The sequence below is a fragment of the Fundulus heteroclitus genome, chromosome 3, assembly GCF_011125445.2.
Source record: "Fundulus heteroclitus isolate FHET01 chromosome 3, MU-UCD_Fhet_4.1, whole genome shotgun sequence".
Taxonomy (NCBI): domain Eukaryota; kingdom Metazoa; phylum Chordata; class Actinopteri; order Cyprinodontiformes; family Fundulidae; genus Fundulus; species Fundulus heteroclitus.
Window position 1 is genome coordinate 30,770,395 of NC_046363.1, and position 25,654 is coordinate 30,796,048.

General features: G+C 38.9%; 4 protein-coding genes across 6 annotated transcripts; 1 reads left to right on the plus strand and 3 right to left on the minus strand.

The window, feature by feature from the left end:
* Positions 1-1,120: 1,120 nt before the first annotated feature.
* On the minus strand, positions 1,121-6,589 carry pafah1b3. The gene is made up of 5 exons (XM_012881935.3): positions 5,968-6,589; positions 5,566-5,655; positions 4,531-4,647; positions 4,237-4,359; positions 1,121-2,735 (listed from the first exon to the last, which is right to left on the minus strand). Exons 1-5 carry the CDS (start codon positions 6,046-6,048, stop codon positions 2,475-2,477), a joined length of 672 nt encoding a protein of 223 aa, XP_012737389.1. The 5' UTR covers positions 6,049-6,589; the 3' UTR covers positions 1,121-2,474.
* A 47-nt stretch (positions 6,590-6,636) lies between these two features.
* si:dkey-250k15.4 lies at positions 6,637-13,176 on the plus strand. Of its 2 annotated transcripts, none has more exons than XM_012881934.3 (5): positions 6,637-6,747; positions 7,333-7,389; positions 8,654-9,891; positions 10,491-10,567; positions 12,450-13,176. In XM_012881934.3, the coding sequence occupies exons 3-5, from the start codon at positions 8,667-8,669 to the stop codon at positions 13,062-13,064; spliced, it is 1,917 nt and encodes a 638-aa protein (XP_012737388.2). In that variant the 5' UTR covers positions 6,637-6,747; positions 7,333-7,389; positions 8,654-8,666; the 3' UTR covers positions 13,065-13,176. The 2 variants fall into 2 exon arrangements, with proteins under 2 accessions (XP_012737388.2, XP_021163981.2); XM_021308306.2 differs by lacking the exon at positions 6,637-6,747 and adding an exon at positions 7,039-7,093.
* Positions 13,177-13,342: 166 nt separating this feature from the next.
* On the minus strand, positions 13,343-18,186 carry tlr21 (toll-like receptor 21). Of its 2 annotated transcripts, none has more exons than XM_021308307.2 (3): positions 18,097-18,186; positions 16,726-16,797; positions 13,343-16,628 (listed from the first exon to the last, which is right to left on the minus strand). In XM_021308307.2, the coding sequence occupies exon 3, from the start codon at positions 16,516-16,518 to the stop codon at positions 13,588-13,590; it is 2,931 nt and encodes a 976-aa protein (XP_021163982.2). In that variant the 5' UTR covers positions 16,519-16,628; positions 16,726-16,797; positions 18,097-18,186; the 3' UTR covers positions 13,343-13,587. The 2 variants fall into 2 exon arrangements, with proteins under 2 accessions (XP_021163982.2, XP_035991083.1); XM_036135190.1 differs by lacking the exon at positions 18,097-18,186 and adding an exon at positions 17,729-17,861.
* A 98-nt stretch (positions 18,187-18,284) lies between these two features.
* cnfn (cornifelin) lies at positions 18,285-19,584 on the minus strand. Its single transcript, XM_012881918.3, has 4 exons — positions 19,491-19,584; positions 19,248-19,373; positions 19,014-19,150; positions 18,285-18,828 (listed from the first exon to the last, which is right to left on the minus strand). Exons 2-4 carry the CDS (start codon positions 19,369-19,371, stop codon positions 18,739-18,741), a joined length of 351 nt encoding a protein of 116 aa, XP_012737372.1. The 5' UTR covers positions 19,372-19,373; positions 19,491-19,584; the 3' UTR covers positions 18,285-18,738.
* Between the last annotated feature and the right edge of the window lie 6,070 nt (positions 19,585-25,654).

The following is a 25,654-nucleotide window of genomic DNA, read 5'->3' on the forward strand; positions in this document are numbered from 1 at the left end:
CACCTTTCTCTGCAGTATCAGCTGAAACTCTTTGAAGGTATGTTTCAAATAGCTTTGTATACCTAGAGGCTAAACAATTCCTTCATCTTTCTTTGAAAAGTAAATCTCAGATTGGAAAGCATCTGCAAACATTTGTTTTAAAGTTTTAAGAGAGATGCTGAATTGGATTTAGGCTACAGGTTTTGTTTGGGCCACTGTACTGTTCGAAGATGCTCTCTGGGTGCATGTTTAGGGTCCCTGTGCAGCTGGAAGGTGAACCTTTTACAGGTTTTTCAAGGACTGCTCTGTATTTACCTTCATGCAGATTTATTCTTACCCGAGTCCCGTTCACTGCTCAAGTAAAGCATCCCCGCATGATGGTGCCACCAAACCTCATTCTGAGGATGTGTGTTCCTAGCTGTCTGCCATGCATAGCCACAAGATTTGTCTTTGGCCTTTCGTTGCCTGACTGGATCGTTTTAGGTAAAGATGCCTTGGTGAGTTTACAGTTGTCATACCTGTTCCATTTTCAGATGATTTGTTGAACAGTAGTCTGTGATTTTTTTTTTTTTTAAAGCTGGGGATATTATGAACCAACTCTGCTTTAAACTTCCTACTTTATCCCTGCCTGGTGTGTTCATTGGTCCCCATGGTGTTTGTTCACTAATGCCTCAGACAAATCTAAGACCTTTACAGAACAGCTGGGTTTATGACTTAAATTACAAACAGCAGGATGCTTACTACTATATAGGTCCCTTTGGAAAAATAATTGCACAGAATTGTATGTGGGCCAAACTGGTTCCTTCCATAAACGTGCACCATTCTGAGATCATCATATGTACATCACATTTATGCTGTCAACCTTTGAGGTATTCGAGCCAATAAGACAAAACAAGCCTTGTTCTCCCTCCTAAGGTTTCAGAAATGTGTAGGCCTCTTCAAAACCGCGTCCCGAGACGAGAACAAACCAGCGCAGCCATGTGTTAATTCTGCGGACCTTGGTTGTGTGCATACTCTTGCTGAACCTGATGGTTGGCAATCAATCTTGCAGACATATAAATACATTTCAGCTTTGCTTCAGTGGCAGTCTGCATGTCCGTTTGAATAAACAACAGATAAAATCAGTCAGTTGACACTGAAACCGTTTTGTTATGACATTTAATGCATTTCTTTCACCACTTGCACAATTACTCATTCTGGACCATTGCAGGTTTCCATGGCACCTTCTTCGTCCAAGCAGCTCCCAAGCATCATAGTGTGAGGTAAAGCATTTTAAATGGGCGCGTGAGCCATTATGTCGCAGAAAAGTTCAAATCTGAAGCACAAGCAACTAGAGGAATCTAATACATTTATGATCACAAGAAAAACACAGCCACTAACATGGAGCTCTACTGCCATTACAATAGGTGAGGAGGATAAAGGTATAAAGGCAAAGAGGTAACATGGCATGATGCAAAATAAACTGACCAGTAAACTATTTGCCACGAAGACAAAAGACAACTTTTTGTTCATTGGACTTAACATATACAAAAGAAAATCACAGCAAAGATAGGCGCCTTTAAATCAGGAGACGCATTATCTTGAATTAGCGTCATGAATGATGGTCGTTTTCCAGTTTCTTTCTGTGAACATTTCATTGAAAGATTCCCAGTTTATCATGAAGCAAAGTCATCTTTAATGCGTCTGATACCACCTCAGCTTTTCCTAACATGAAGAGCCAAAACAAAATCCAAGAAAAATAAAAGCAACCAATAAAAATGAATGATACAAAGAAACAATAGGTCGAATGAGAAGGGTAGTTGTTTCTAGCATGCATGCAAATTCTGGCAAAAAATCGGTTGGATTTCAAACCGGATAATACTCCAGTTCTGTCAGAAAGGCAGTGTAGTAGTGAAATATTGATTTCATAAGTCTGTCAGAAAATTACATTATTCTTCAATGGTTCAAGGAGCAAAAGGGATGAGATGTGCAACACTTAGTTGTAGACAAAGTATCTTTTCCAATTACATCATAGTTTTGACCTGGAGAATAAGTTCATTAACCTGGAAAGTTGACGCGTACTTCTAAAATCTTTTATTAGAGTAACTGAGGATGTGAGTTGATCTATTTTACGCGTGGTGTCATCTGAACCCTGGAGATGCCATCATCGTGTTCGTCCATGTGTCTTGCAACGGTGAAAATCATAAATTTCATGCCAAAAACCTAAGAATGATGGAATATGTATCTAAAGGGGTTCAAGAAAGACACAGTCTCTCTATAGCACAACACGTCTCATCTTTGCATCGTAAACACAAAAAAAACCTTATGGTCCGCTTATCAATGACAGTGGTCACCAACCCTGGTTATAGAGAAGGCTTATGCAGATTAAATGCTGCTCTTAGCCCTTTTATTAGCTGATTCTATCCAACATCCAAAGCCTTACACAGCTGAGGGCAACACTCTCTGGAAACAGGGACGAAGACCACTGTGGTAGTGTACGTTTCTAAGCTGGATACTCAGTTCTCGGCTGGTTTTTCTAACAGGGACTTGATTTGAGCATGCAGGGGTTCACACACAGCCTGATATCCGTGAGCGGTCAGGTGAAGGTAGTCGTACATATCCTGATGGGAGATGCTCCCATCCGAGAGGACAAAACCTGGATCCACGTTAAAGAAGGAGGCGTGGGAGAGAGACGATAAGGCATCCTGCACCAGCTTGTTCACCTGGGCGTTTCGCTCTCGTAGAGGGTTTGGCATTCTACCTCTGGGCAGTACACCCTGCAAAAGAGAAGTTGCAATGTCCTGAGCACCTTTATTTTTATTAACCATAATTTTTTTGCATCAAATATTTACAATGTCTTAGAAAAGTATTCACACCCTTGACTAAATTATTTTTTAACCTTTTCTTTGGATTGATCATGACCTGGATGACTGAGAATCTTCACCAACATAATCAACCTTTTCAGTTCTTCCTTTCACATTAAAATCATTCAATTAAGATAAGAACTGCTTTATTGTTCCACGATGGTGAAATTCAGTTGTGGTCCATATAAAGTGGAACTGCAAAGCTTTTGGTCTGAATCCATCATTAATTTATCTCCAAGTTCCCCCTTTTTAACCTGTTCTGTGGTCCGTCTGAGCAACTCGTTTTGGTACCGTCTCTTTAAAGCTAAGGGAAGCACTTCACATCCTACCACAGGCCAGGCCGCAAAGCGTTCCACCTCCACCCAGTTTGGCCATTTTTGGAGCATGCTTGGGTCACGATGTAATGAAAAACCGATGACTTATCCACTCGTAGCTTTGATATCCTTCAACTTGGACTACAAATTCGCTCCAAGAAATAAAGCTAGAAGTCCATGAGCTTGTTTAGCTACTCAGCAGCAAATTCTGACAACATAATGTATTTAAGGGCAAAGAAACTTTTGCATGATACGTTCCCTTTAAGTTAATATGTTAGATTTCTTTCTCATCTTAGTTAGATAGGTGTGTAGACATATAGACAGATAGCTGGTTAAGACAGACAGATTTTAGCCAGAGAGTTTTTACATGTCCTACACTGACCCAATCAATGTCCAGACCGAAATATAATTGGGAATCTGTGGCTTAGAAAAAAAACCTAAAAAGTTAACACACACACACACTAATCTAATCTGAGGGTGGGTGGTCTATTCTGCAAATAATGTTAAATAACTACACACTATAGATGGGCAGGGATAGTAGAAATATATATCCCAAAAGCCTGCACGGGTAATTTCAGTTAAAGGTGATTCAGCATAACATTGACTCAGGGAAGCTTGACACAAATGCTCGCCATTCTTTTCAGATTTTGTTTTAAAATAGCTTGTAAACCAAAATTTGATTTTCTTCCATTTCATCATTTTTCTTCTACTTTGTGTTGGTCTTTCACATAAAATTCCAACAGCATATACTAACGTCTGTGGTTGTAATGAGATAAAATGTGGAAAAGTCCAAGGTGTATGAATACTTTTGCAAGCCACTGTCCTGAACCACATGTAACATCAACGGCCATCAAGCATGCATTATCTTGACATACTTAAACTCACAGCCCTCGGCAAAACAACTCCAGTGCCAAGCAACGGTACTGTGTGCAGAAAACTGATATTTTACTTGAGATATTTTACTTGAGATATTTTACTTGAGAAAGCAGAGATGCGACTAAAAGGGTTGACATAACTATATAATTTGATGGTTATCTGAACTTCCTTTGTCATTTTGCACAGACATGTTCAGGTAAGTTGATTTATCCAGACAAACTTACAAGCACAAGTGTGTGGGCATGGGGGAGCTTGTTGTGGATGAGTTGGACAATTGCCATGATACCACCGGCAATCTGTTCAGCTGTGTGACCGTGATTGTTCGTGCCAACCCACAGCACTACGACCTGCAGCAATAAAAAAAGAGAGACAGGAAACAAAAGCCTGAGAACATGTCATTAAGAGTCTGGCGTCACTGAACCCGGAGGTTGAAAATTGGCACAAAGTTGAGCACAATCAGTCTTTTTTGTTCAAAAACAAGCAAGCTCATGTTCTCTATATCTGGCAGTGTTTTCAACCTTTGGGCTGATGTTATCCAGTTCACCATTGCTCAGTCTCCACAGCACGTGCTGCGTTGCATCTCCACCGATTCCGAAGTTAAGGCAATGGAGAGGGGAGAACAACTGGCGCCATATCTGCAGAAATACAGAAATGTTCCAGTGTAAAGCAAAAATTGACATGATCCAATAGATGACATGTGCGTATGAAAAGGTAAATTTATAAAAGATAGATATATGTATTTTTTTTAACTTTATGCATAGTTTGCAGTCATCAGAAACACATGTTTAAAAGCTTTCGTTTTAGGGTATTAAATCCTAACTGAAGAGAGAGAGAGTTTATAAATAGCAACTCTGTGAAGGGTATTTTTTTTTTAGGGATTCAGATATATCAAAGAAATTCAGTGAGTTAAAATACAGTTTTTTATATAAGGTTTTTACAGCAGCTTTCATCGGTTTCTATCTTTGGTGGTTTTTTTTTTCAGCTCTTGGTTTGTCTTCCATAGCATAAACACTGCTTTGTCTAGACTCCAGAGAAATCAGGTGACTGCTTCAAACCCTGCAGACTATACTGCGTCTTCACATGAAAGAAATCCTATTATATGACTTCTGTTTCCTTCTGCACACAGTTTTGACTTATTTTTCATCTGTACTTTAATCTTTGCACAGACTTAGTGAATTGGTCTAAATCTGACAGGATAGGCTTTCTCCATTTGTCTTCTATCATATTACCAATAAACACTAGTTACCTACAACCACAGCAAGCTATACATGTCCAAGCTTTCAGACATAGATCTGGTAATCGTGTGCCACTTTTGCTTCCCTTATTTCCTTTCGATGTGTTCATTAGCCCCTCCTAATTCTATTTCTCTAGTTGATGAATCTGTTTTGATTTCACTTTAGCAAGTTTGACCACACAGCCTGTTAGTTAAGCGTTCAATTAAATTACAAAGCCTGAATGAAAAAATGGTTTTACTTATTTCTTAAATTCAAATGATTTCTTTCATCCTAATTTAGGACCAAACAGTGCATGGATGTGTCCGCCGAAGCCGTTACCCCAAACTGATGCATGAGCTGAACAAGGGAGTCTCCCACAAACACCACATCAGGTTCTCTCTCTTTGCACTCGGAAACAAAGCGGACGTGCTGGAAGGAGAAAAGACATTTACACTTTGATCATTCTCATACAACCTTCAAAAATGGTGAAAACTATAAATAATAATATTTGTTTAATTTTCATCAACAAAGTGAATGTTGTATGGTTATTATTGGGAGTCTGAGAAGTAAGTGCTTGTTGTGGTGATGGATGAAAAAAATCTAACAATCAACTAATAAACGTGATTAAATTTGATTATTAGTGAGGTCGTGGCTTTTAGTTTTATTGAAATCGTCTTGCATGCATATAAAAGAATACAATAAACAACCACATCTTCACAATGGTCACGTTGTGTCACATACCTGAGACATCCACCGTCCATCTCCCTGAGCGTCTTCACAGGGAGTGGGTGTGGCGGCAGGGTTCGAGGCTTCTGCGCTCATATTCTTGGCTTCACCCGTCTTTAGAAAGCGGTCACGTAGCCTTTTGTCGGTGTTTTGACAACAGAACGCAAGCCAATTAGCTAACAGCCCCCACCGCTCTCTTTGCTAAAGAAATCTATGGAGGCTGACAGAGTTAGCCACGGTAGCTAGCCTACTTGCTGGTGCACGAACAGATGCAGCTTAAAAGATAAAAGGCCACGCGCAGAATTATTCAAAAGGCTGTTTTGTGCAAAACGGAGAGCACGGGTGCTTTATGTAGCAGTTAAATTAAGAAACATGCATGTAAAAAGCCTAACATTAAATCAAAAAAAAAATATCGATATCTTCCAGTTCCGTTACAGGAAGTCAATTTTTACTGAACGTGTGCCTCGGCCACTTTCCTCAAAGACCGACAATAACGTTATTTTCAAGCACTCGCAATATTTTCAGATAATAACACTGCCAACATGACTTTTAGAGTCACTATTGGCAGGAATTGTGTAAGCAATAAGCGAACAATACACGGTTTAATAGAAAAACGTGTTTGTTTTTGAGACAGATCCACCCCGTTGTTTCTAAAAATGGTTTCGTCCTCCTCGTCGCTGTTCACTGGCGTCACTGCTGCGTGGAGAAGCTGCGCAAAGAAACGCAGATTCTGGGTGTGTGTTGCCAAGCAACGACAGATTCGAGGGCGAGGAAAAACATAACCGGACAGGTTCGGTAAGTGTTGTTGAAAAAATATTTTTTTTACGTTGCAGTAAAATACTAGCTTTGCGTTCTGTGGTCTTCTCCCCTAATATAAAACATACTTTTATGATAAATTGAAAGTTTTCGCGTATTTATTTGGAGAGTACAACCGTAATTTTTAATACAGGTGTGATTTCTGTTAAATTACACCTGTTGTTGCTTTGCGTTACCCGTTTGCTAACCGCTGTAACCGATGCGATAGGGCCATGCTATAATTAGTGTGGGAACTGATGTCGCATGCATGACGGTTTTAAAGCAGAGGCTTAGAAGCCTTGCTGGTGTAATTTTATATCATCTAGTCTAGTGCAAATCACACTTGGTGACTTTTTTTTTTTTTTTTTTTAGAAGTGGTTGTTGCTGCTGCAACTGTTAGGTGGCCCTTATTAAACTTTACAATGTCGTGCAGAGCTTAAAAGAGTGCATTGATCAAGTCCAAAAAAAAAAAAAAAAATCCCGACTCGTATGAAGATAACTGCTTTTATTCACCTCGAAATCAGTTTTGGCTGCTATGTAATGGATCAAATGACACATTTATAGTTGTGTTTTTGTTTTGTACAGGAATGGACTTGACTGTTTTGGACTTTTTCCAAAGTAACCTGAAGCAGTGTGAATCAGGTAACAACCTCTTCTACGTACAAAAACATGCAAGACCAGAGAGACCCATTGTCTGAACGCTGTTCACATCATTAGCTGCAGCTGCATTCTCAATCAGCGTCTGAGTGATTTACAGTGATAAGAACAGCTTTGCAGGGACATTTGGAGGACAGCCATCCTCCAAAGGTTTTAAAACCTTACTGCTTCACATTTGTTAGAACTTTTTGTCAGATGCTTTTTATGGTATATTTCATTATTAGCCATTTCATATATTTCAAAGGCATTTATTGATGAGTAGATCACGTTTATGTGTCAAGTACTCAAAAGTATCAGGAGCTGGATGCCTGTTTCATTAAGAATAGTGTTACCTTATTCATCAGCAGCCAAGTCCTATGATGTACTGTAAAAATTCAATTGGTCCTTGATGTATTTCTTGGCGAGAAGGCCTTATTTTTTTGCTGCTCTTCAAGTATTTAAAGCTATGTGTCTTAAAGTGAGAATTGTTGAGTGAAGGCTATATGAAATCCTGATTGCAGTTTGCCTCTTGACATCTCGGGGACATAGCAATCATGTGGAAGACGGTGTTCTTGTCAGATGAGACAAAAGTGCTACTTTTTGGCTTACATGCAAACTGCTATGCATATAAGCCAAAAAGAAAACTAATGCTGCACATCCCTCTGATCACTGACTCCACTTTGAAATGTGATCATGGCAGTTTGATGTTTGGGATGCATTCTTGGGCAGGAATATGGCAGCTGTTCAAAGGTAACTGGGAGATGGATGGAGGGAAATACAATGCAATTGTGGAAGAAAATGTCTTAGAGGTTGCAAAGAACTTGAGACTATGGGTTTAGGTTTGCCTTCTAGCAGGATATCAACCCTGAACATACAGCTAGAGCCTCAATCGGATCAAAGCATATTCCAGTGTTGGATTGACCCAGGCAAAGTCCAGATTTTAATCTAACCAAGAACATGTAGTAAGGCCTGTGTTATTTTGCAAAGAGGAATAGGCAAAAACATTTTCTAGATGTTTTAAAGTTCTGCATCATTCCTTAAAAATGACACCTTTTTAAAATCATGTTTAATTTTTCCTTCAGCTTCACAATTTGGGTCTACTTTGTCTTGATCTATGACATAAATTCCAAAAGTACATAACTTTGTGGTGGCAATGGGACCAAAATGTGAAAAAGTCCAAGGGGTCTGAATATTTTTGCATGCCGCCGTATATGTAAAATGTTTGTCCTCTTGAATATATCCCTATATCTGTGTATGTCATTTTTCACAGGACCCCCTGCAGCATGAGCCACGTGTGTGGCAGGTCTTCTACAGAAAAAAAAAATTTATCCAACAAGCAGTCAAAAGCAGCAGATAAAAGGAGTTGCTGTGCCACCAAACTGAATAGGGACTCAGAATATTTTAACCATAACAAAGACGAGCAGCACAAAATAAGACGTCTAAAGACCCGAAAGCAGAGATGTCAGATGAGGGCCGGCAGGACGGACGCCTTAAAAAACAAGCAGCACCACCGTCACCATTTTTGCCAAAGCAGGAAAGACTTAACCTATTTCCCAAACTGTTGGAATAGTTGTCATTTGCCCACAAGAAAGAATACACCAATTTCAAGTGTTGTTCCAGTTACGCAGGGACCCAGTATGATCACAGACAGCCGCCTGATAGGACACCACGGCCTGTTCAACCATGAGGTGAAGTCCGTCAATATTGAACGCTTGCTTGGTGAGCAGAGCAAACCTGGACAAAGTGAACAGAAAACAAGTGAGGAGAACGATAACAGTTCACATTTATCTTCAACACCATGCACTTCTGTCCTGCTCTCCGGTGATGGTTTGCTTGATGCTGAAGGTGAAGGTGTGCCAGTTAAAAAGAAAGTGAATGCTACTACAAAGACCCACGATGACTCCCAGGAGATGGAAATGACGAACCTTCAGGCCAGCAATCAGAGGGACAATATCACACCTGACCTTCAGCAACAACTTCACTCTTCTTGTGAAAGTCTTAAAAGCATCAACAAATCTAAAAACAGCTTCCAAGCAACCGAGACCGAAAGCATAGAAAATCGTATGTCTGGAACGGACGAAGCTCCACAGCCGAAACCTTTTGCTGATCGAGGGAAAATGAAGACTCTAAACAGAGACATGATTTCTGATCAACAGGAACCTTATAAGAACCAGGAGAGTCCGGCTCTAGCAGATGAGCCAATATCACGTCCATTTCAACAGTTCACTTCCTTCCCTGATTCTGATCAAGAACCTGACCACGTACCAAAGACCATACATGCAGTGGCAGCACGTCTGTGTGAGCGCCTGCATCTCCCTGATTCAAACGGGAGAAACCTGCTGTCAGAAACCAGGGAGGTGTTGCTGAAATCCCTGCAGAAGAAACATGGGCCCTGCCTACAAGCAAACCTCCAGGATGTACAGCGTTCTCTTAGATTCCCCGTAGAGCCTGAACAGGCCATAATGGAGGAAGAACACGTGATGGCAGAAGATGAGCTTCTGTCCACAGGTAATGGCTCGTTGTTAAAGACATTTTTATGTCTACCATTTATCATTCTAAGAGACATTGTAGTTCAGTTTAACATTTTAATTTTGGTAATAGAATCAGTTAGGATGGCCTTTTTAAAACAGTAATGGTTTGATACTGCTGCATTCGTTGGACTCGAGCAACATTGCTGCGTAATGGTATTTTGTGTAGTGAGTAATATTTTAAAATACTTATGGATATTTGTGGGCACATTAATCATTCAATCAGTCAATAGTTGGTGTTGCACCTTTTAATTCTAAGTCCCGCTTCTACATTTAACTGTAAATAATATAATAAGCTAGTTCACAATTTTTAAACATTTTAAAATATTTTTTTTTTGGCATATGTCCTTTTTAAAGAAAACATTTATCTATTTTCTTTTGTGTATGTTTATGACAGTTTCAGACAGTTGACAAAAAGTTTTCATATTGATGTTTCAAACTGGATTGAAAAGGTCATGAGTTGTATCTTGGCAACATAGATTAGGGATCAGTACATACAGCCTTTGTTTGTCCTAAAAAACACTTAGTAACCGCTGCTTGGATTTACAACAGTTGTTCAGTTTTGTTTCCCTTTTTCAGATACATCTGTGAAAGCCACAGGAAGTGAACATTTTCGTTGGAAATCCAGTCCTCAGCCAAACCACAATCTGCAACAGGTAAAATGTTAAAGCTGCCGTGCTTAAGAGTGAAAACACAGAGATACAGCTCAATATTTATCATTATTTCAGCGTCATATACACTCCTGATCAAAATCTTACTACTAGTTAAAAAATAGTATGAATATGCCTTTTGCACTGTTGGATCTTGAGAAGGTTCTAAGTAGAGCTCCAAAATGAAAAATAAGAAATGGCAACAACAGCTCAAAAGCTGTGAGCAGGCAATTTATTGAAAACAATTTAGCTCAAGTAGGCTGTTCATCAGCTGTTAAAAAGGTAAAGGCCACAGCCTTCAAAAGTCAAAATCTGCAAAAAATTTGGATTCCTTGTCATTTCATGTCAAGTTATCACACTGACTCACCATCTTTGAAGGTGGTAGGATTGTTGAGCTGCATAAACAAGGCTTCTCACAATGCTGGCGTCCAACCTCATCCATCCCTGCTGACGTTGGACTCAGTACAAGTTATTTCGCATTTCTTATCCGAATGCCTGTCTGCCAAGACACGGGACGATCCTCGTCCCAAATTAAGGCCTTTCTGGTGCTGACTGCAGCCCAATAACCATCAGACAGCATCTGTGAAGGAAGAGCTTCAAAAACAAGAAACGTTTTCAAGGGCCACGTCTCTTTCAACGCCACAAAATTGCCCATTTGGACTTTGCATGGAGCACCAAACATGGGGCGTTCACAGGTGGAAGGAAGTTTTATCCTCTGATGAGAAAAAATGTAACCTTGATGGTCCCGATGGCTTCCAACGTTACTGGCATTATAAGGAGAAGCCACCTGAGATGTTTTCAACAGGGTACAGTGGAGGGGGTGCCATCATGATCTGAAGTGATTTTTTTTCCTTCAATGGAGCTCCAGGTTGTGGAGGGGCGTCAAACAGCAGCTGGCTATGTGGAGACGTTGGAGCAGGGATCCCTCATGACTGAGGGTCCTCGTCTGTGTGGTAATGACTGTGTTATTCAGCAGGACGCCACAACTCACAATGCCCATCTGACCAAGACTTTTTTCCAGGAAAATGACATCACTTCTTTGGACCATCCTGTGTGTTCCCCTGATCTTAATCCAAGTGTTCTTAGTTGGATGGCAAGGAAGGTTTACAAAAATGCACGTCAGTTTCAGTAAGTGGACGTCCATCGTGAAGCCACCTTCACCACTAGGAGCAACATTCCCACTGGGCTTCAAAAAACACATTTTTGAAGCGATCAACAATAATGGTGGAGCTGATCGTTACTGAGTCAGTTTTTGACACTTTCATTTCTGTTTTAGTTGTTGTTGTTGTTTTTTGGCTATGGTCTTAAACTTTTGATCAGCTGATGAATAGCCTACTTGAATTGAATTATTGCTTTCAATAAATTGTCTGTTCACAACATTTGTCTCTTGTTCCCATTTCTTCTTTTTGCATTTTGAAGCTCCACTTGGAACCTTCTTAAGAACCAACAATGCGAAATGTAAATATTTAAAAAATGTTTAACTGGTCTTAAAATTTTGATCAGTAGGGTACATTGCCAGACTACATTAAAAAAAATCCTGGAGCAAATTAGGATGGAGAGAACAAGACAAAGTCTCCTTTTTGTCTATTAAATTCAAATTGGACTTGTTCCATTAAGCTGGATTTTAACTTTTTTAATATCCACTCAGTTTTAGTTCAGTTGTTTTTTTTAGATATAATTCCAACAATTCGCTCATTGTATTGTTTTTCTTAATGTGTAACTAATGTTGTTTTTTCATAAATTGCCTTCATGTCTTAAATGTGCAAAATTTCTCATATTTACATCAACAGTTTAAAGTTCATAAAATTTTAGTCTTAAGAGTTTTTTACAGTTAAAGATGATCTTGTATTGAATTCATTTTTTATTATTTATTTTTTTTTACATGAAGATTACTGGGGAGTTGGCAAACCCTGAGGACACCTTTGTCAAGCTTTTGGATGACCCCTTTAGATCTAATTTCTCTCCTCACCACTTCATGGACTTTGAACCGTCTGGGACCTCGGTGAGTGACTTGTTTGCTCACTCTCCCATATTATCCCAAGGAAAAAATGTCTCGAGGCCTGATCTCTGGAAAGACTACAGACTTCATACTCGAGAGACAGTTTTGCTTGATTCGTTTCAACGCAACCTTATGAACCACAGCAGTGACATGAGAGAGCGGATCAGTGAGCAGCGGCCACATCATAGCAACGTTCAGCCTTTCTTTCCCTACCAAGACGGACATTTAGCAGATCCACATCATTTTCCCCAGGAACTGAACCCGCGTGAAACGGATAGGTTTTATGTTGCCCCCATCTTCCCGTCCAAAAGTCACTGTCACTCTCAAGGCAATCACTTGAAGGCTTTTGGTCAGCCTTCACCTGTTCACCCTGACTTCAGGTCCAATCCCACTGACATGATGCACTACCCCCCCTCCTACATGCTTGAAAGAAGCCTGACACCTCCGTCTTCATCCTTACCGAGCCCTGAGCGCTGGTCTTTTCCTCCTATGAGACTGTATTAATGTGTAGTTGAGCTCTACATGGATAACTGTCCGCTAACATTTCTTTCTGAGTTTCTAAGACAAAATGTTAAGGTGTGCTCACTTGAAGCAGTATTAAATGAAGGGGGGGGGGAACAATAGTTGTCATCATAAAAGCTTTTTTTGCTTCCATTTATGTTCATATAAAGGAAAAAACAATTATGCATTGTTTGTGTTTTTACAACATATTTTATTATGCTGAACACTACATTGCAATATATGTGCAAAGTATACAATACTCTGTGCAGCAGGGAGTTTTTCTGAGTTTAAAAAAAAATGCTCTTTTGAAAAGCATATCTCATTTGGTGTGTCTGCTAAATACAGGAGTGCCCTTGTGGAAACTGTACAACCAAACATCTTGGGATATGTAATAAACTTTAAAGAACATAAAAATGAATTAATCACAAGATGTTCAATGGTTTGGTTTTGGTTTGTCTGAATAAAAACATTGACAGTTCATATCACAATGCTTGTGTTTTTGTGTCAATCAACACGGGTAATCCTTTTAAGGTAGCAAATAATCCTTATCTGATAAGAGATTCTCAACATTTCCAGTTTCTTTGCTGGCTGGATCAAAGTCTTCTTCTGGGTCTTTTTCCAGTCTGCTGCCTGATTTGATTGCCCTGCGTAGCTGATTCCAGAACAGCTCTTGGGCCTGAGAGGGATCAATGCAATCAGAGCCAGGCCACTGAAGATAGGTCTTTTTTAGCATCACCTTTCTCATGCGGTGATAGGATGACAGCTGCCTCTCAGGGATCGGCTCCAGGAAGACGAGCAGGAGAACGTCTCGGTGCTCATCGAAGAGCCTGTAACTCGCGAGCTGGATTTCCAGTGAGCACCACTCACTCTGCAGGAAGTTCTTGCTCACCACGCAGATGGTTTTCCTGCTGCTGTACACTGCGGTGACAATGTTGTCCACAATGTTGCGACCCAACTCAAAGTCCCTGTGATGCAGGCAGAGCTTAAAAGATGATCCATTTCCCTCCAAGTTGGGCAGCAACTGATTGAGGACCCACTCCTCGTCAGAGAAATTATAGGAGATAAAAGCGTCATATTTGCACTTTTCCTCCTCATCTCTGAGCCGGCTCCAATAATCACTAAACCAGGAGCGGAACACGTAATAGCTGTACTTGATTTTCCAGTACAGTTTGACACAAAGTAAAGGAGAGACTGTAAACAGAAAGACTGCTGCTGCAGTGGTGAAAAACAGATACTTTCCCAGATCAATGTAGCAAACCTTCGAATCAAAGTTGTGAAATTTCTTGTTTTTAGCCTCTGGGCAGGGCATTGTGTCGAGATAAACTACCTGAACATCTGGATTATTCACTGTATAATTTTGCAGGAGACTGTTTTTGCAGGTACAGCTAAGTGGGACGTTACGGATGTCAAGATACTCGAGTTTAGGTAAACTCTCAAGCACATCTACAGATATGCTCTGCATCACGTTACGATTTAGCTGAAGGATGCGTAACTTTGTAAGATTCCCAAAAACCTCCTTGGAGAAGTTCTGAATTCCCATGTTTTCTGCAATCAACCTGGTCAAATTTCTGAGATTCTTGAAGACGCCTGGTTGTAACTTGGCCACTCCGACGCAACAGTTATCCAGTGTAAGGAAATTTAGGCTTGTCAAATCATCAAAGGCTTGGGGAGCAAGACTAGCAATGTTGTTGTTGGTGAGGTACAAAGATCTCAGCGAGTAGAGTCCTTTGAAAAGGTTTTGAGGTAAAAGTACGAGGCCATGATTTCTTTGGCTGTCCAGTTTCAGATCGCTCAGTTTTCTGAGTTTTAGAAACGGTGAACTGGTATTCTCTGAGAAAAAATGAATAAAATTACTTTGCAAATCCAGCACCGTAAGAGTGTCTTGGAAAGCGCTGTTGAAAGTCGATTCGATCTGTTTCAGGGAGTTTCCATCCAGGTAGAATTTCGAAAGGCTTTTTAACCCATCAAGGCCAGATGGCTGTATATGGCTGATCTTATTACCTCCAAGATCCAAAGTAGTTAAATTTCTCAGGTTCATAAAGGTCCCATTAAATATGACAGCAATGCGATTATTGCGCAAGTTGAGGATTTCCAGGTCGCAATTATCTTTAAATGTGTCATTAAACAAATCAGTAAGGAGGTTATTGTCCAGTCGGAGGGTCTTAAGTCTTTTTAGTCCTTTCAGGCCTTCACGGTGGAGAAAAGCTACATTATTTATGTTGAGCTTCAGCGTCTCAATGTTTGGCATGCGACTGAAAGCATACTTGCTGACTGAGAGGATGCGATTGTAACGGTAGCTCAGTTCTTTCAAACTTTTGAAATGAGGCATGTTTTTCACGGTACAGTTTGGGAGTGAGGTGAGATGGTTGTGCTCAGCGGTAAACTTACTGAGGTTCATGTGTTTGTTTAAAAAGTTGAGGCAGCTTACTTTTTTCAGTTCATTGTTGGATAAATCCAAAGCTCCGGTGATTTCAGGGCAGGAGGATAGGGCACCATGTATGTTCCTAATGCCGTTGTGCCTTAAATCTATATTTCTAATCCATTTCAGCTTTCTTCCTAGCGTTGCGCATAAACCAATGAGAAGACTGTCATTCTTCAGACCCATCCCTGAGAAAACAACATGACTTGCATAGATGTTGCTGATGTTTAAAAGCTCATCTGCCTTGACACTCGTAAACTGCAAAGTTAGCCTCTTTACATTCCTCAGATCTACTCCTTTGAACGCCACCGAAGGAAGTTTAGGATTGTACGACAGGTCGAGGAGCTCGATGAACCTGAAAAGTGACGGGTTGCATCCCAAAGTCTGCAGATTATTTCCGCCTAAGTATAACTTTTTGAGGGATTGTGGTAGAGATATATTGGAATGAGTGAGTGAAGTCAAATTGTTGAAGCAAAGGTCTATGAACGTTAAATTTGTTAGATGTGATACAGACTTCACAACTGCAGAAAAATTTGTGAGCCGGTTGTTCCTCATGTTCAGAGTTTTTAGACCGGCAACATTGGAGAAAATTGTTTCAGGTAACGCCTTTAAAATGTTCCGTGTCAGCGAGAGGGAGGTGAGGCTGTGCAGGTCCTCAAACGTTGAAGGGCTGAGCTCCGATAAACTGTTACAAGACAAATTTAGATACTTAAGTTGATGAAGTTTCTGAAAAGCCAAAGGATCAATATAATTCAGCTGGTTCTGGTCTAAGCTGAGGTAATTCAAGTTCGGTAAATGAGCAAAGCAGTTGCTGGGAACATGCTGCACACGGTTGAAGGAAGCTGTGAGGTTGACAGCAGATCCAGGGAGGTCCTTTACTATAGCAGATATGTTCTTGTCCGCTCGATTGTTGCAGCGGAAACCTTTCAGGTTTGAATATGGCTCTGCAATGCAGTTTTTGAAGCTGTAGCCACTGATGAGTTGAACAGCACCGAGAATAACCCCGAGCAGCCTTAGCTGATAAATCAGAGGGGCCATGTTGTCTGTTCAGCACCCATAAAAGCAGATGTTAAAACGTTTCGAGACGATTCATTGTTGGTCAGATGGGGATCTTAGGGTTGGAAATCAGTTCAATGTGGAATAGAAACCTGTGAACAGAAGATTTTCAAATCAGAATGCACGAAATACTCCAATGATTAACAAAACACAATAGATGTCCCTGCAAAGACAAAAATCCGGTTTTACCCCCTGTTTCCTTGTAGTTCCACATAGAGTCCAGTCATCGAGATGAGGTTTTATTTGCCAGGAAACTGGAACCTTGCAATACAAAAAAATACCTTGTTTCTTCTGATACTTTCACATCCCCACTCCCCCTTCCCTCTTTTTCTTCTCCTTTGTAAAATTGAAATATAGAGCAAGAATCTACAAAATGCTTTTTTTTTTTTTCACATTCGTTGAAAAGTTTGAAATTGTTCGCCAAATGGCAATTGTGGTAACTGAGGGTTTACTGCCCGAGCTAGACATGGTTGGTTACTGATATCGGGTACATCAAGGTTTTAAATTATTAAATTTAAAGAAATGTTCTGTTATGTTTTGTTAGTATGAAGTAGCACGGCATTGCCCCTTCCAAACATTTTATCTGCACTCTGGTGGCATTTAATTTTCCCTTTTATATCAGAAAGACATTCTTGGCAATCTGAAAATACTGACAGCCATGAAAAACATGGTATGGATTCTAAAAGAGGAACACCCAGTTTTTTTTATTACCGTATCAAATCTACAGTTAGTCTATGTCTTTTATCAGCTAACAGCAGTAACAGATAAGAGAACCAGACTAATTATTAAGCTAATATCAGCTTGTTGGACTCCCAGTGTTACTCCATAAAGAGCAGAACAGAAAAAGCTATGATCATCATGCACAAGAAGTACTAAAACGTTTATCAAATTTAGCTGATATCAATTCATTTTTGTTTTTTTCTGACCAAAACAGCAATAAGATGTTTGCGTTCTCTGCTTGCAGTGCATTGGCATAACTTTAATAACCATTATATTTAAGCATGAAAATTTACATTTTTTCTCTTTTTAAAGTGATTACATCATGTTCAACATGTGTTAATATTAAGACACCGTGAAAGTAAAGTGTTTTTACTGAACATTGGCATACTAACAAAATGTCATACCAATTAATGCCTACTCACAGCAGGTGGTAAGGTAATAAATTATGTGTTTAAATTATCAACTCAATTACCTTAAAGTTCCTCATTTAATATTTAGAAGATTTTCTTCTTAGCATGGGCCGGATGATTTGCAAGATAGTTAGCCGAATCTGCACTAAACCTGCATGTCAAATATTTCTTGTTAAGTCAGAAAAAATGTTACAGGATGTGTCATAAATTGCTAAATTAAGACGCGAGAAAACAAGCAAACTATTGAAACACAGCATTGCTTTAAAGAACCTAAGACCTGTCATGTGACAATGTAACATCATTTTTAAATTAAAGGCGCAGTAGCTTCATATTCACTTAGTCCTTTATCTCTGAACAAAATAAACTACAGAATGTTTTGTTGAATGTTTCCGACCCTTCTGAAATCACACTTAGAAATCCACTTTCTTACCTGCTCGAATGTACCTTGATCTTTTCACGTTTTCTCTTCAGAGACATCTGCTGCTACATGACTATAAAAACACTGCCTTCATTAGAAAGAGGAAGAAGGCTGCAGCCCACTATCGTCTTTCCAGATTGAGCTAGAGTGCATGACAAATAAGACTGAACCAACAACACGCCATTTCCTTCTTCTTTTATTGAGATGCTTGTGATTGTGTTAGTAGAAGTACATATATACAAAACTATTCTTTTAAAGAAAATGTGACATCTTACTGAAACATAATTCATATTATTTAATAATAATGAATCTGTTTAAATGTTCAAAACAATTGCCTCAAAAGCAAGAATCAGTGCTGCTTCAATAGTCACTATTGTTCTATATTCTTTCTTGTTTGATTAATTCACCACAATCACTCTATAACATTTATCATTTATCTTAGTTTTAACTGTGTTTCTTCCTCCACCTTAGATAATTTACAGTTTTCAGCCTAGAAAGCAGATGTAATATTCCACAATGGTAAGAACTGTTAATTTAAATAACAAATATATGTATTCCAAAATAAAATTCATGAAATTGTTTCCAGACCAGACCCATACAGCAAACCTTTACACATTCCTCTTACATGGTTATGTGAAAACTACAGCGATGTGTTTATCCCCTCATCTGCTGCTCTCGCGCCATTTGGCACAGTCCACATAAAGGCAGGCAGGACATAACCAGCCAGTCACCACACACGGATCCCTAGAAGTCAAAAATATGATTAAAATAGTTAAAAAACAAGTTTAAATTTAACATAATTGAAATATAATTCATAAACCCACAAAAATAGCCCCATCATTTATTTATTTATTTATTTTTTAAATTGGTACTATCTACATTTTTAACATATCTTTTTCTAATCTAATCAGTGGCTTTTCCACACTCACTTCAATGTTGTATTTGCTGCGGATGCTTGTTCTCAAAGCGATCATGGCACCTGGGAGGAAAGGCAGACAACAGCTGTCCCCATTGTCCTGAGCCACTTTACAACCAAGGATGCACGGGATGAATGCTCCACATAGACCTTTAGGGTGAAAGCCGTGTTAAAAACAAAATGCAGATTTAAGTACTGAGAAGAGACCGTAACCAGCTTGCTTCTACAAGCCCATCAAAACACGCACAGATGCCACAGTCATCGCAGCAGTCACACACGCTTGTACTCCAGTCTGAGGACCGTCCCGTGTTTACCGTGTATTGTGTGACAACGGTAGGTTGAGAGTTGACAATATTAGACTGGAATGCCATGGCTAAAGGGAGAAGAAAGGATTATAATTATTCAGCCTATTAAGCAAAAAGCTAGACTTCTGGAGCACATCAGTCATGATGGAAAATAAAATAGATACTAAATAAATGTGTGACGTTACCTTTTGATAGTAGTGTGAAGTATACACTGATGTTCAAGATAGTCACAGTTGGAAACTGATCACTGCAGAAAAAAAAGCATGGCAACTGCTCTTATATCTGATGAGAAAACAGACAGAGCTCGAAGCAATGTTTCCATGCTGATATCGCATATCAAACACTTTGACTATCTGAGCAATGTAAACATTATGTAAAGAAAAAGAACTATTTAGTTTTGAGGGCGTATCACGCCCTTTGAAGGGGTGCACCTACTTTATCAGTAGAAAGTAATTAAGGAACAAAGGAGGCTTGAAGTGCATATTTGTATTTTAGCCACTTTGGTGGGGTGTGCCGTGTGTACATACTGAGGGTCCAGCTGAATTAATTCAAAACGGAGTGTAAAAAATGAACTGTGACGCCCAACGACAGACGTGAAAAAAAGGTTTGTGTGCTCATAAAACAAACATGTTCATCAGCACTGAGGCATAAGCGTGGGTTGTTTGGCACACAATGGTCCTAGAATATCTGAAAAGTTTTATGTTGGGGCCTGTCTGCTACAGAACAGACGATTGAAATTAATAATAATAATAACAATAATAATAATAATAATAATAATAATAATAATTAATAAAATACATCTTCACAGCTCAACTTCTCCTGAATGTATATTATAGATGGCGATTCTCTAATAAATAATAAAATAGATCTTCACAGCTCAACTTCTCCTGAATGTATATTGTAGATTGCGAAACTGCATGAAAGGGCACACTCAGCATTGGTGTACCACTGTGGTACACTGGTGTACCACAGGGCGGTGTTCAGGTTTTTTAGTACCCGTTAAAAGGTGAGCTGCTAGATTCTGGATGGTTTGTAATAGATGCAGACATGGTTTATAAGATTCTCCTTGAACCTTTAGACATTTTGTCATGCTATGACCACAGAATTTAAAGCATCTTACAGTGTTAGACCAACAAAAGTAGCACATACAAGAGAAGGGGACATAAAGGATCCTTGGTTTCAAAAATGTTTTGCAAACAAAAATCTGGAAAATATTCCTTCCATACATTTATATTTAGCTCCCTAACTCTGATGCCCCTACCGAAATCATCTAATTGGTTAATAACTTTAATTTCTGTGTTATTTAATTTCAATATAGCTACTGTACAATTGTTCTGTTTAGACCCGACTAGACAGGTTGGTTGTAAAACAAAACCCAGACTTTGAATGTCTCACAGAGCATTGTTTAACTCAGAATCTCATTCTGAAATACAGATGTCAACATTGCAAACCTGCCAAGTCATGGCATCCCAGCTAAACTGATGGGGCGTGGAAGGAGAGCAGTAATATAGAAGTACACAAATAGTGCATGGTCTCCTTGGAGGAGTTACAATACAACTTAGTAAGAATGTGGACAAGACCAATGCCATTTTAATTGTATCGCACATAAAACAACAAATGTTGACCAAAGTCCTTTACTATTTACGGTACTTAAGTGAACAGAATAAACAACAAGAGCAAGAAAACATCAAACTGTATATAAAAACAAAAATAAGGTCAAACAAATCTTTTATCAGTTTTAAATAAAGATTGGAATAAAGAGGGGTCTTGAGCAAAGATTTTAAAGTCTCAACAGTCTCAGAGGTATATGAAAGGGTAAACTGTTCTGATGTTTTGGGGCACAAATTACAAAGAATTTTAGTTTAAATCCAGGAACAGCTAAGAGAAAATGGTTGGTTGACTGACGTGCTCTAACTAGACAATTAATGTTAAGGACAGCTCAAAGGCATGGTGGGGCCAAGCCTTTTAAAACTTTAAAAGAAAGCAATAAAATCTAAAAATCAATATTGAAACAAATAGAAAGCCAACAGAGAGAACTCAGTACCTGAGATATGTGTTCAGGTTTTTTAGTACCTGTTAAAAGGTGAGCTGCTAGATTCTGGATGGTTTGTAATAGATGCAGACATGGTTTATTTAACCCAACATACAAAGAGACCAAAATCAAATGTTCTTGCATTTAAAAATTAACTATATGTGATGGAAAACTAACATTGTATTTCACCTGAACACACTACCCCCACTGCTCAGCATTGTTTTTGAGAGGTTTTCTGGAATAAAACCTTTTCTGCCCTATCCTCACATACAGTACATAAACATGTGGACTTTCCAAAAAGCTAATGAGAATTGTACTAAAGCTGTGTGCTTTAAGACTAAGAGAGACCTTTTGCCATAAAACAAAGGATTCATATATGGAAAAGCACCTCAAACTTGTGATTAAAGATGGTGGAAGGACAGTGATGCGTCACAGAGACAAAGAAAGATTGCAGACATAGTCAAGAAGGGCTTCTACAAAGGGTTAGCGTTACAACTAACTGGTGATAAGTGCAACTGATGAGTTTGTTAAACAAAAAAATTAAAAACCTCAACTGTTATCTCTCATTAGTCTTTTCTAATGTCTAAGGTTAAATTAGTTGCTAGATTTCCCTTTTTTATTTTAAGTTAGAGACAATGCTACCTTGAGAAAAGATGAATTTATTTAAAGGCTTTATGCACATCCCTACCAAGAGTTGCCATAAGTGTGAAATGTTAGTTATTGGTGCACTCTGAAATGGATGTAATACTGACTCTAACGTCATGCTGTATTTTACATTATGAGCTGCATGACACATGCTCAGTATTTCAACCCCTTAAATGCCCTTTTTCTTTCCACACCTCACTCAGACATCACAGACCCACCTGCACATAAAATCATCCTGTTAAAGAACAAAGCATTATGCAATCACCTGCATTTAACTTAACAAGCCACCTATTATACCGCCCTTTTGTTACAACTAAGCCAAACATAAAAGTTGATATTCTCATTGTACTGACACAGATTGATTAAGAAATCTGAGCATTACCTCTAACTAGTAAAATTAGCCAATAGATTAGCCAGTAGATTTTAGCCGAGGCCGACTGTTATGGGGTTAAACATGTATGACTATACACTACAAGTCAAAAGTTCGGACTCACCTTTGTCATTCAAAGGCTTTTCTTTATATTTATGACTTTCAGCATTGTAGATACATAGTCAAGAACATCAAATGCAAATACTTTGTTACCATACTTAAGTAGAAATTTTGCTTATTTACACTTTACTAATTTTTATACTTTAATCATTTTTTTTTTGCCTACTTTTCACTTGTGCTCCTTGGATTTTCATGCAATTATCTGTACTTTGCACTCTTTATATTTCAAAAGTAGTCTCATTACTTATATTTTATTTCAGCTCGTTTTCGTCCTGGATTATGAAAAAAGAAAAACAAAAACTAATTAGATAAATAGTGCCACCTGGGCAGAGTGAATTTTACTGTAGTTGGAGGCCCCCAACCACCCGCCCCAATGACCCCCAGTTTCATCCATCCAGGTACAGTGCCAACACAATTCAACAAGCCAGCCAACCAGTGCCGCCCCAGGATGAAATAGCCCCAGCCCCCCAAATGGATCCCAGCCCACACCCCATGAATCTCCCACTCACCACAGACCCAAGCATGAGCCCCCCAAGGCCGCTCCAACTATCCCCCGCCGTTCTCCCTCACCACACAGCGCATGGTGTGTAGTGGGGGAGTTGTAAAAATTATTACATCTAAATATTATTGAAAATATCTTAAACATGCAGTTTCTTAATTGATATAATGAATGTCTTTCAGGGTTTTAATGTTTCAGCCACTACAATTCTCAATTACAGAGTCTGACCACCAGAGAGCAGTGAAGAGCTAATTTCGGAACAGCTTGTTTCTCTTTTCGTTTCTGCCTGTAGGGCTTATCAATGTTACAATTGAGTGAACCAAGATAAATATAAAAAAAAAAAACATATTATTTGAAACATACGGAAACATTTTGGAGGAAATGCAAAAGCGGTCCCCATAAAAGACCGAAGGGTATGTAAAAATATCTACTGAGTTTGAATATACACATCGACCTCTTAAGAAAGCAAAACATCCTGGATGTTTCACATGTGCTTTACCAGAAGACCCTCAGATAAGATGCTTTACTTGAAACAGACATGACCACAAGAGTCCTCATTTCCTCAGAAAGTCAACTCTGAAAAAAAATAGGTTGGATTTTTTTATTGTTCTGTCTGTTCAGTTGGAGCCTGTGGTTCACTGTGTGACTCATCTCTGTGAATCCACACGTGTTTGTCTAAGCTTAACATCCTTAAATGTACTTTTTGGAGTTGAATATCTGGTTTGGCTTCATCTAAAAAATTCTGTTTTATTTATATAGCGCCAATTCACAACACGTGTCATCTCAAGGCACTTTACACAGTCAAATGTGTTCAAATCATACAGATTGTTCAAGAGGTTTCTTATCAAAGGAAACCCAATAGATTGCATCGAGTCTTGACAGATTAGAAGATAACAAATTTAAAAAGAATCGCTATATCATTGTTTGGTGGTTACTTTGGTTATGTGTTGCTATTTGTGTTAGACTTTGGGGTTCTGTCTGAAGTTCCACTTTGGGTCCATCAGATCTGATCCTTTATTTTTGCCAAGCCTTAATGTTTTATTTGGAACATATGGCCTTTAATTTTCAATCCTATTTCATAGTCATATGGCAAATACAGGAGACTTTACATCTTGAAACTTTGCAGACTTTTGAGACCCAATTTTGGCAATTGTCATGTTGTTAGATTTTTGGGTCTTTAAAAGTTGGAATTTTAACAGGTGTGTACACTTTTGAAAGCGGCTGTATTAGAATCAGAATCAGAATCAGACATACTTTAATAATCCCACGGGGAAATGTGGATAGTGGCAGCTATTTTAGTGTAGCTGCCACTATCCTCTTCACGTGATTAGTTTTTTTTATTTATTTTGCAGTTTAAGGAGATTTAGATTTTGAAAAAAAGCCAAAACATATATTTAACTCCAGAAAGTAAATTTAGGGCAGCTGAGTTTAGACAAACACGTGTAGATTTAAGAGCAGAGGTGAGTCACACAGTGAACCACAGACTACAACTGGACAGACACAAACAAATTTTTGCCAGGGGATTTTATTTTTTAACCAACACATGCACTGACTCTGTGAGAAACAGAACTCTCTTGTGGTAATGCCAGTTTCAAGTAATGCACCTAATCTGAGGGTCATCCATCAGAGAATGTGTTGTGTAACACCCAGGATGTTTGCAGTTTTCTGCCACATCTATTTTGCATTTTAATCTCAATCTGTCTTTGGACACATTCAAGGGCTGCCTGTCAAGCTGTGTTGTCCAATCTAAAACAGTTCAACAACTATCAAGAATGCTCTAAACATTTAGATTTTTTTCATTCAAACGTTGTACTCACAGGGGGTCTTGGTTCTTTTGCAAGATTGGATTTTGTAAACTGCATGGGTTAGAGACCTTTTTCACTCTGTTTAGTTTAGTTTAATTGTTTTTAGCACTGATTGAACCGTCAGCAGTCACTACACTATAGAATCAGTCATGCAGAGCAAAGAAATCTTGCACTATATGAAATTTACAGTTACCATTATGCAAAACAAGTTGCATAAACCACTAAAGGCAAAGACTAGGGAGCTGTTAGCTAGTTTACTGCGGTCGTATTGTATAAGTTAAAATCTTCATCAGTGGACACCAAACCTTTCATATCGCATGAGTTAAGCTAACAGGTGGGCTTAAAATTGTTTTAAGCCCATCAGTAAAAATAGGCAGCTAAGAAAAATTCTATTGTTACATAAGCAGAGCTGTTGATGTCCTGCTGCTCAGCTGACAGCTGACTCTGGAACGTGGCTGTGTTCATATGCAGGTGCCTGTGATCTGATCACTCAGGACAGATTTTAAAGCCAGGCAACAATTGTCATTACAGGCTCATGCATAGGATTATCAGGATCAGGACCATCAGAAACTCATGGTAATACCACATATGAACATGTCAGATCTAAGAAGTCCGAATGCTAGCACTGAATGAAAAGTGGTGCAACAAAGTATTGGTTTCAGGATGTGCGCACTTATGCAACCTAGTTATTGCAGCATTTTTTTTATTTTTTATTTTTTTTACATATTTCCCCTTAACAGATGTGTGACATACCGGATAGCTGCCACATTGAATGTAAAAAAAAAACCTAATGCTCTTATGTGCCCCTTTAGTGGTTTGTTTTTTTTTACCACATAGAGGAGCAAATTACTTCATATCCTGCTTGGTTTGAATCTTGC

Bases quoted from the DNA above. Each gene is read 5' to 3' on its own strand.
- pafah1b3 (XM_012881935.3), bottom strand. From the start codon at position 6,048: ATGAGCGCAGAAGCCTCGAACCCTGCCGCCACACCCACTCCCTGTGAA. The intron at 4,648-5,565 runs GTAACGGCTTCG...GTATTTCTGCAG, and splicing joins AGCTCATGCATCAGTTTGGG to ATATGGCGCCAGTTGTTCTC. The intron at 2,736-4,236 runs GTAAGTTTGTCT...TCTCTTTTGCAG, and splicing joins ATGCCCACACACTTGTGCTT to GGTGTACTGCCCAGAGGTAG.
- si:dkey-250k15.4 (XM_012881934.3), top strand. From the start codon at position 8,667: ATGAGCCACGTGTGTGGCAGGTCTTCTACAGAAAAAAAAAATTTATCC. The intron at 9,892-10,490 runs GTAATGGCTCGT...TCCCTTTTTCAG, and splicing joins AGATGAGCTTCTGTCCACAG to ATACATCTGTGAAAGCCACA. The intron at 10,568-12,449 runs GTAAAATGTTAA...TTTTACATGAAG, and splicing joins CAAACCACAATCTGCAACAG to ATTACTGGGGAGTTGGCAAA.
- tlr21 (XM_021308307.2), bottom strand. From the start codon at position 16,518: ATGGCCCCTCTGATTTATCAGCTAAGGCTGCTCGGGGTTATTCTCGGT.
- cnfn (XM_012881918.3), bottom strand. From the start codon at position 19,371: ATGGCATTCCAGTCTAATATTGTCAACTCTCAACCTACCGTTGTCACA. The intron at 19,151-19,247 runs GTGCGTGTTTTG...TTCACCCTAAAG, and splicing joins CTGCGATGACTGTGGCATCT to GTCTATGTGGAGCATTCATC. The intron at 18,829-19,013 runs GTGAGTGTGGAA...TTTGACTTCTAG, and splicing joins GCAGCAAATACAACATTGAA to GGATCCGTGTGTGGTGACTG.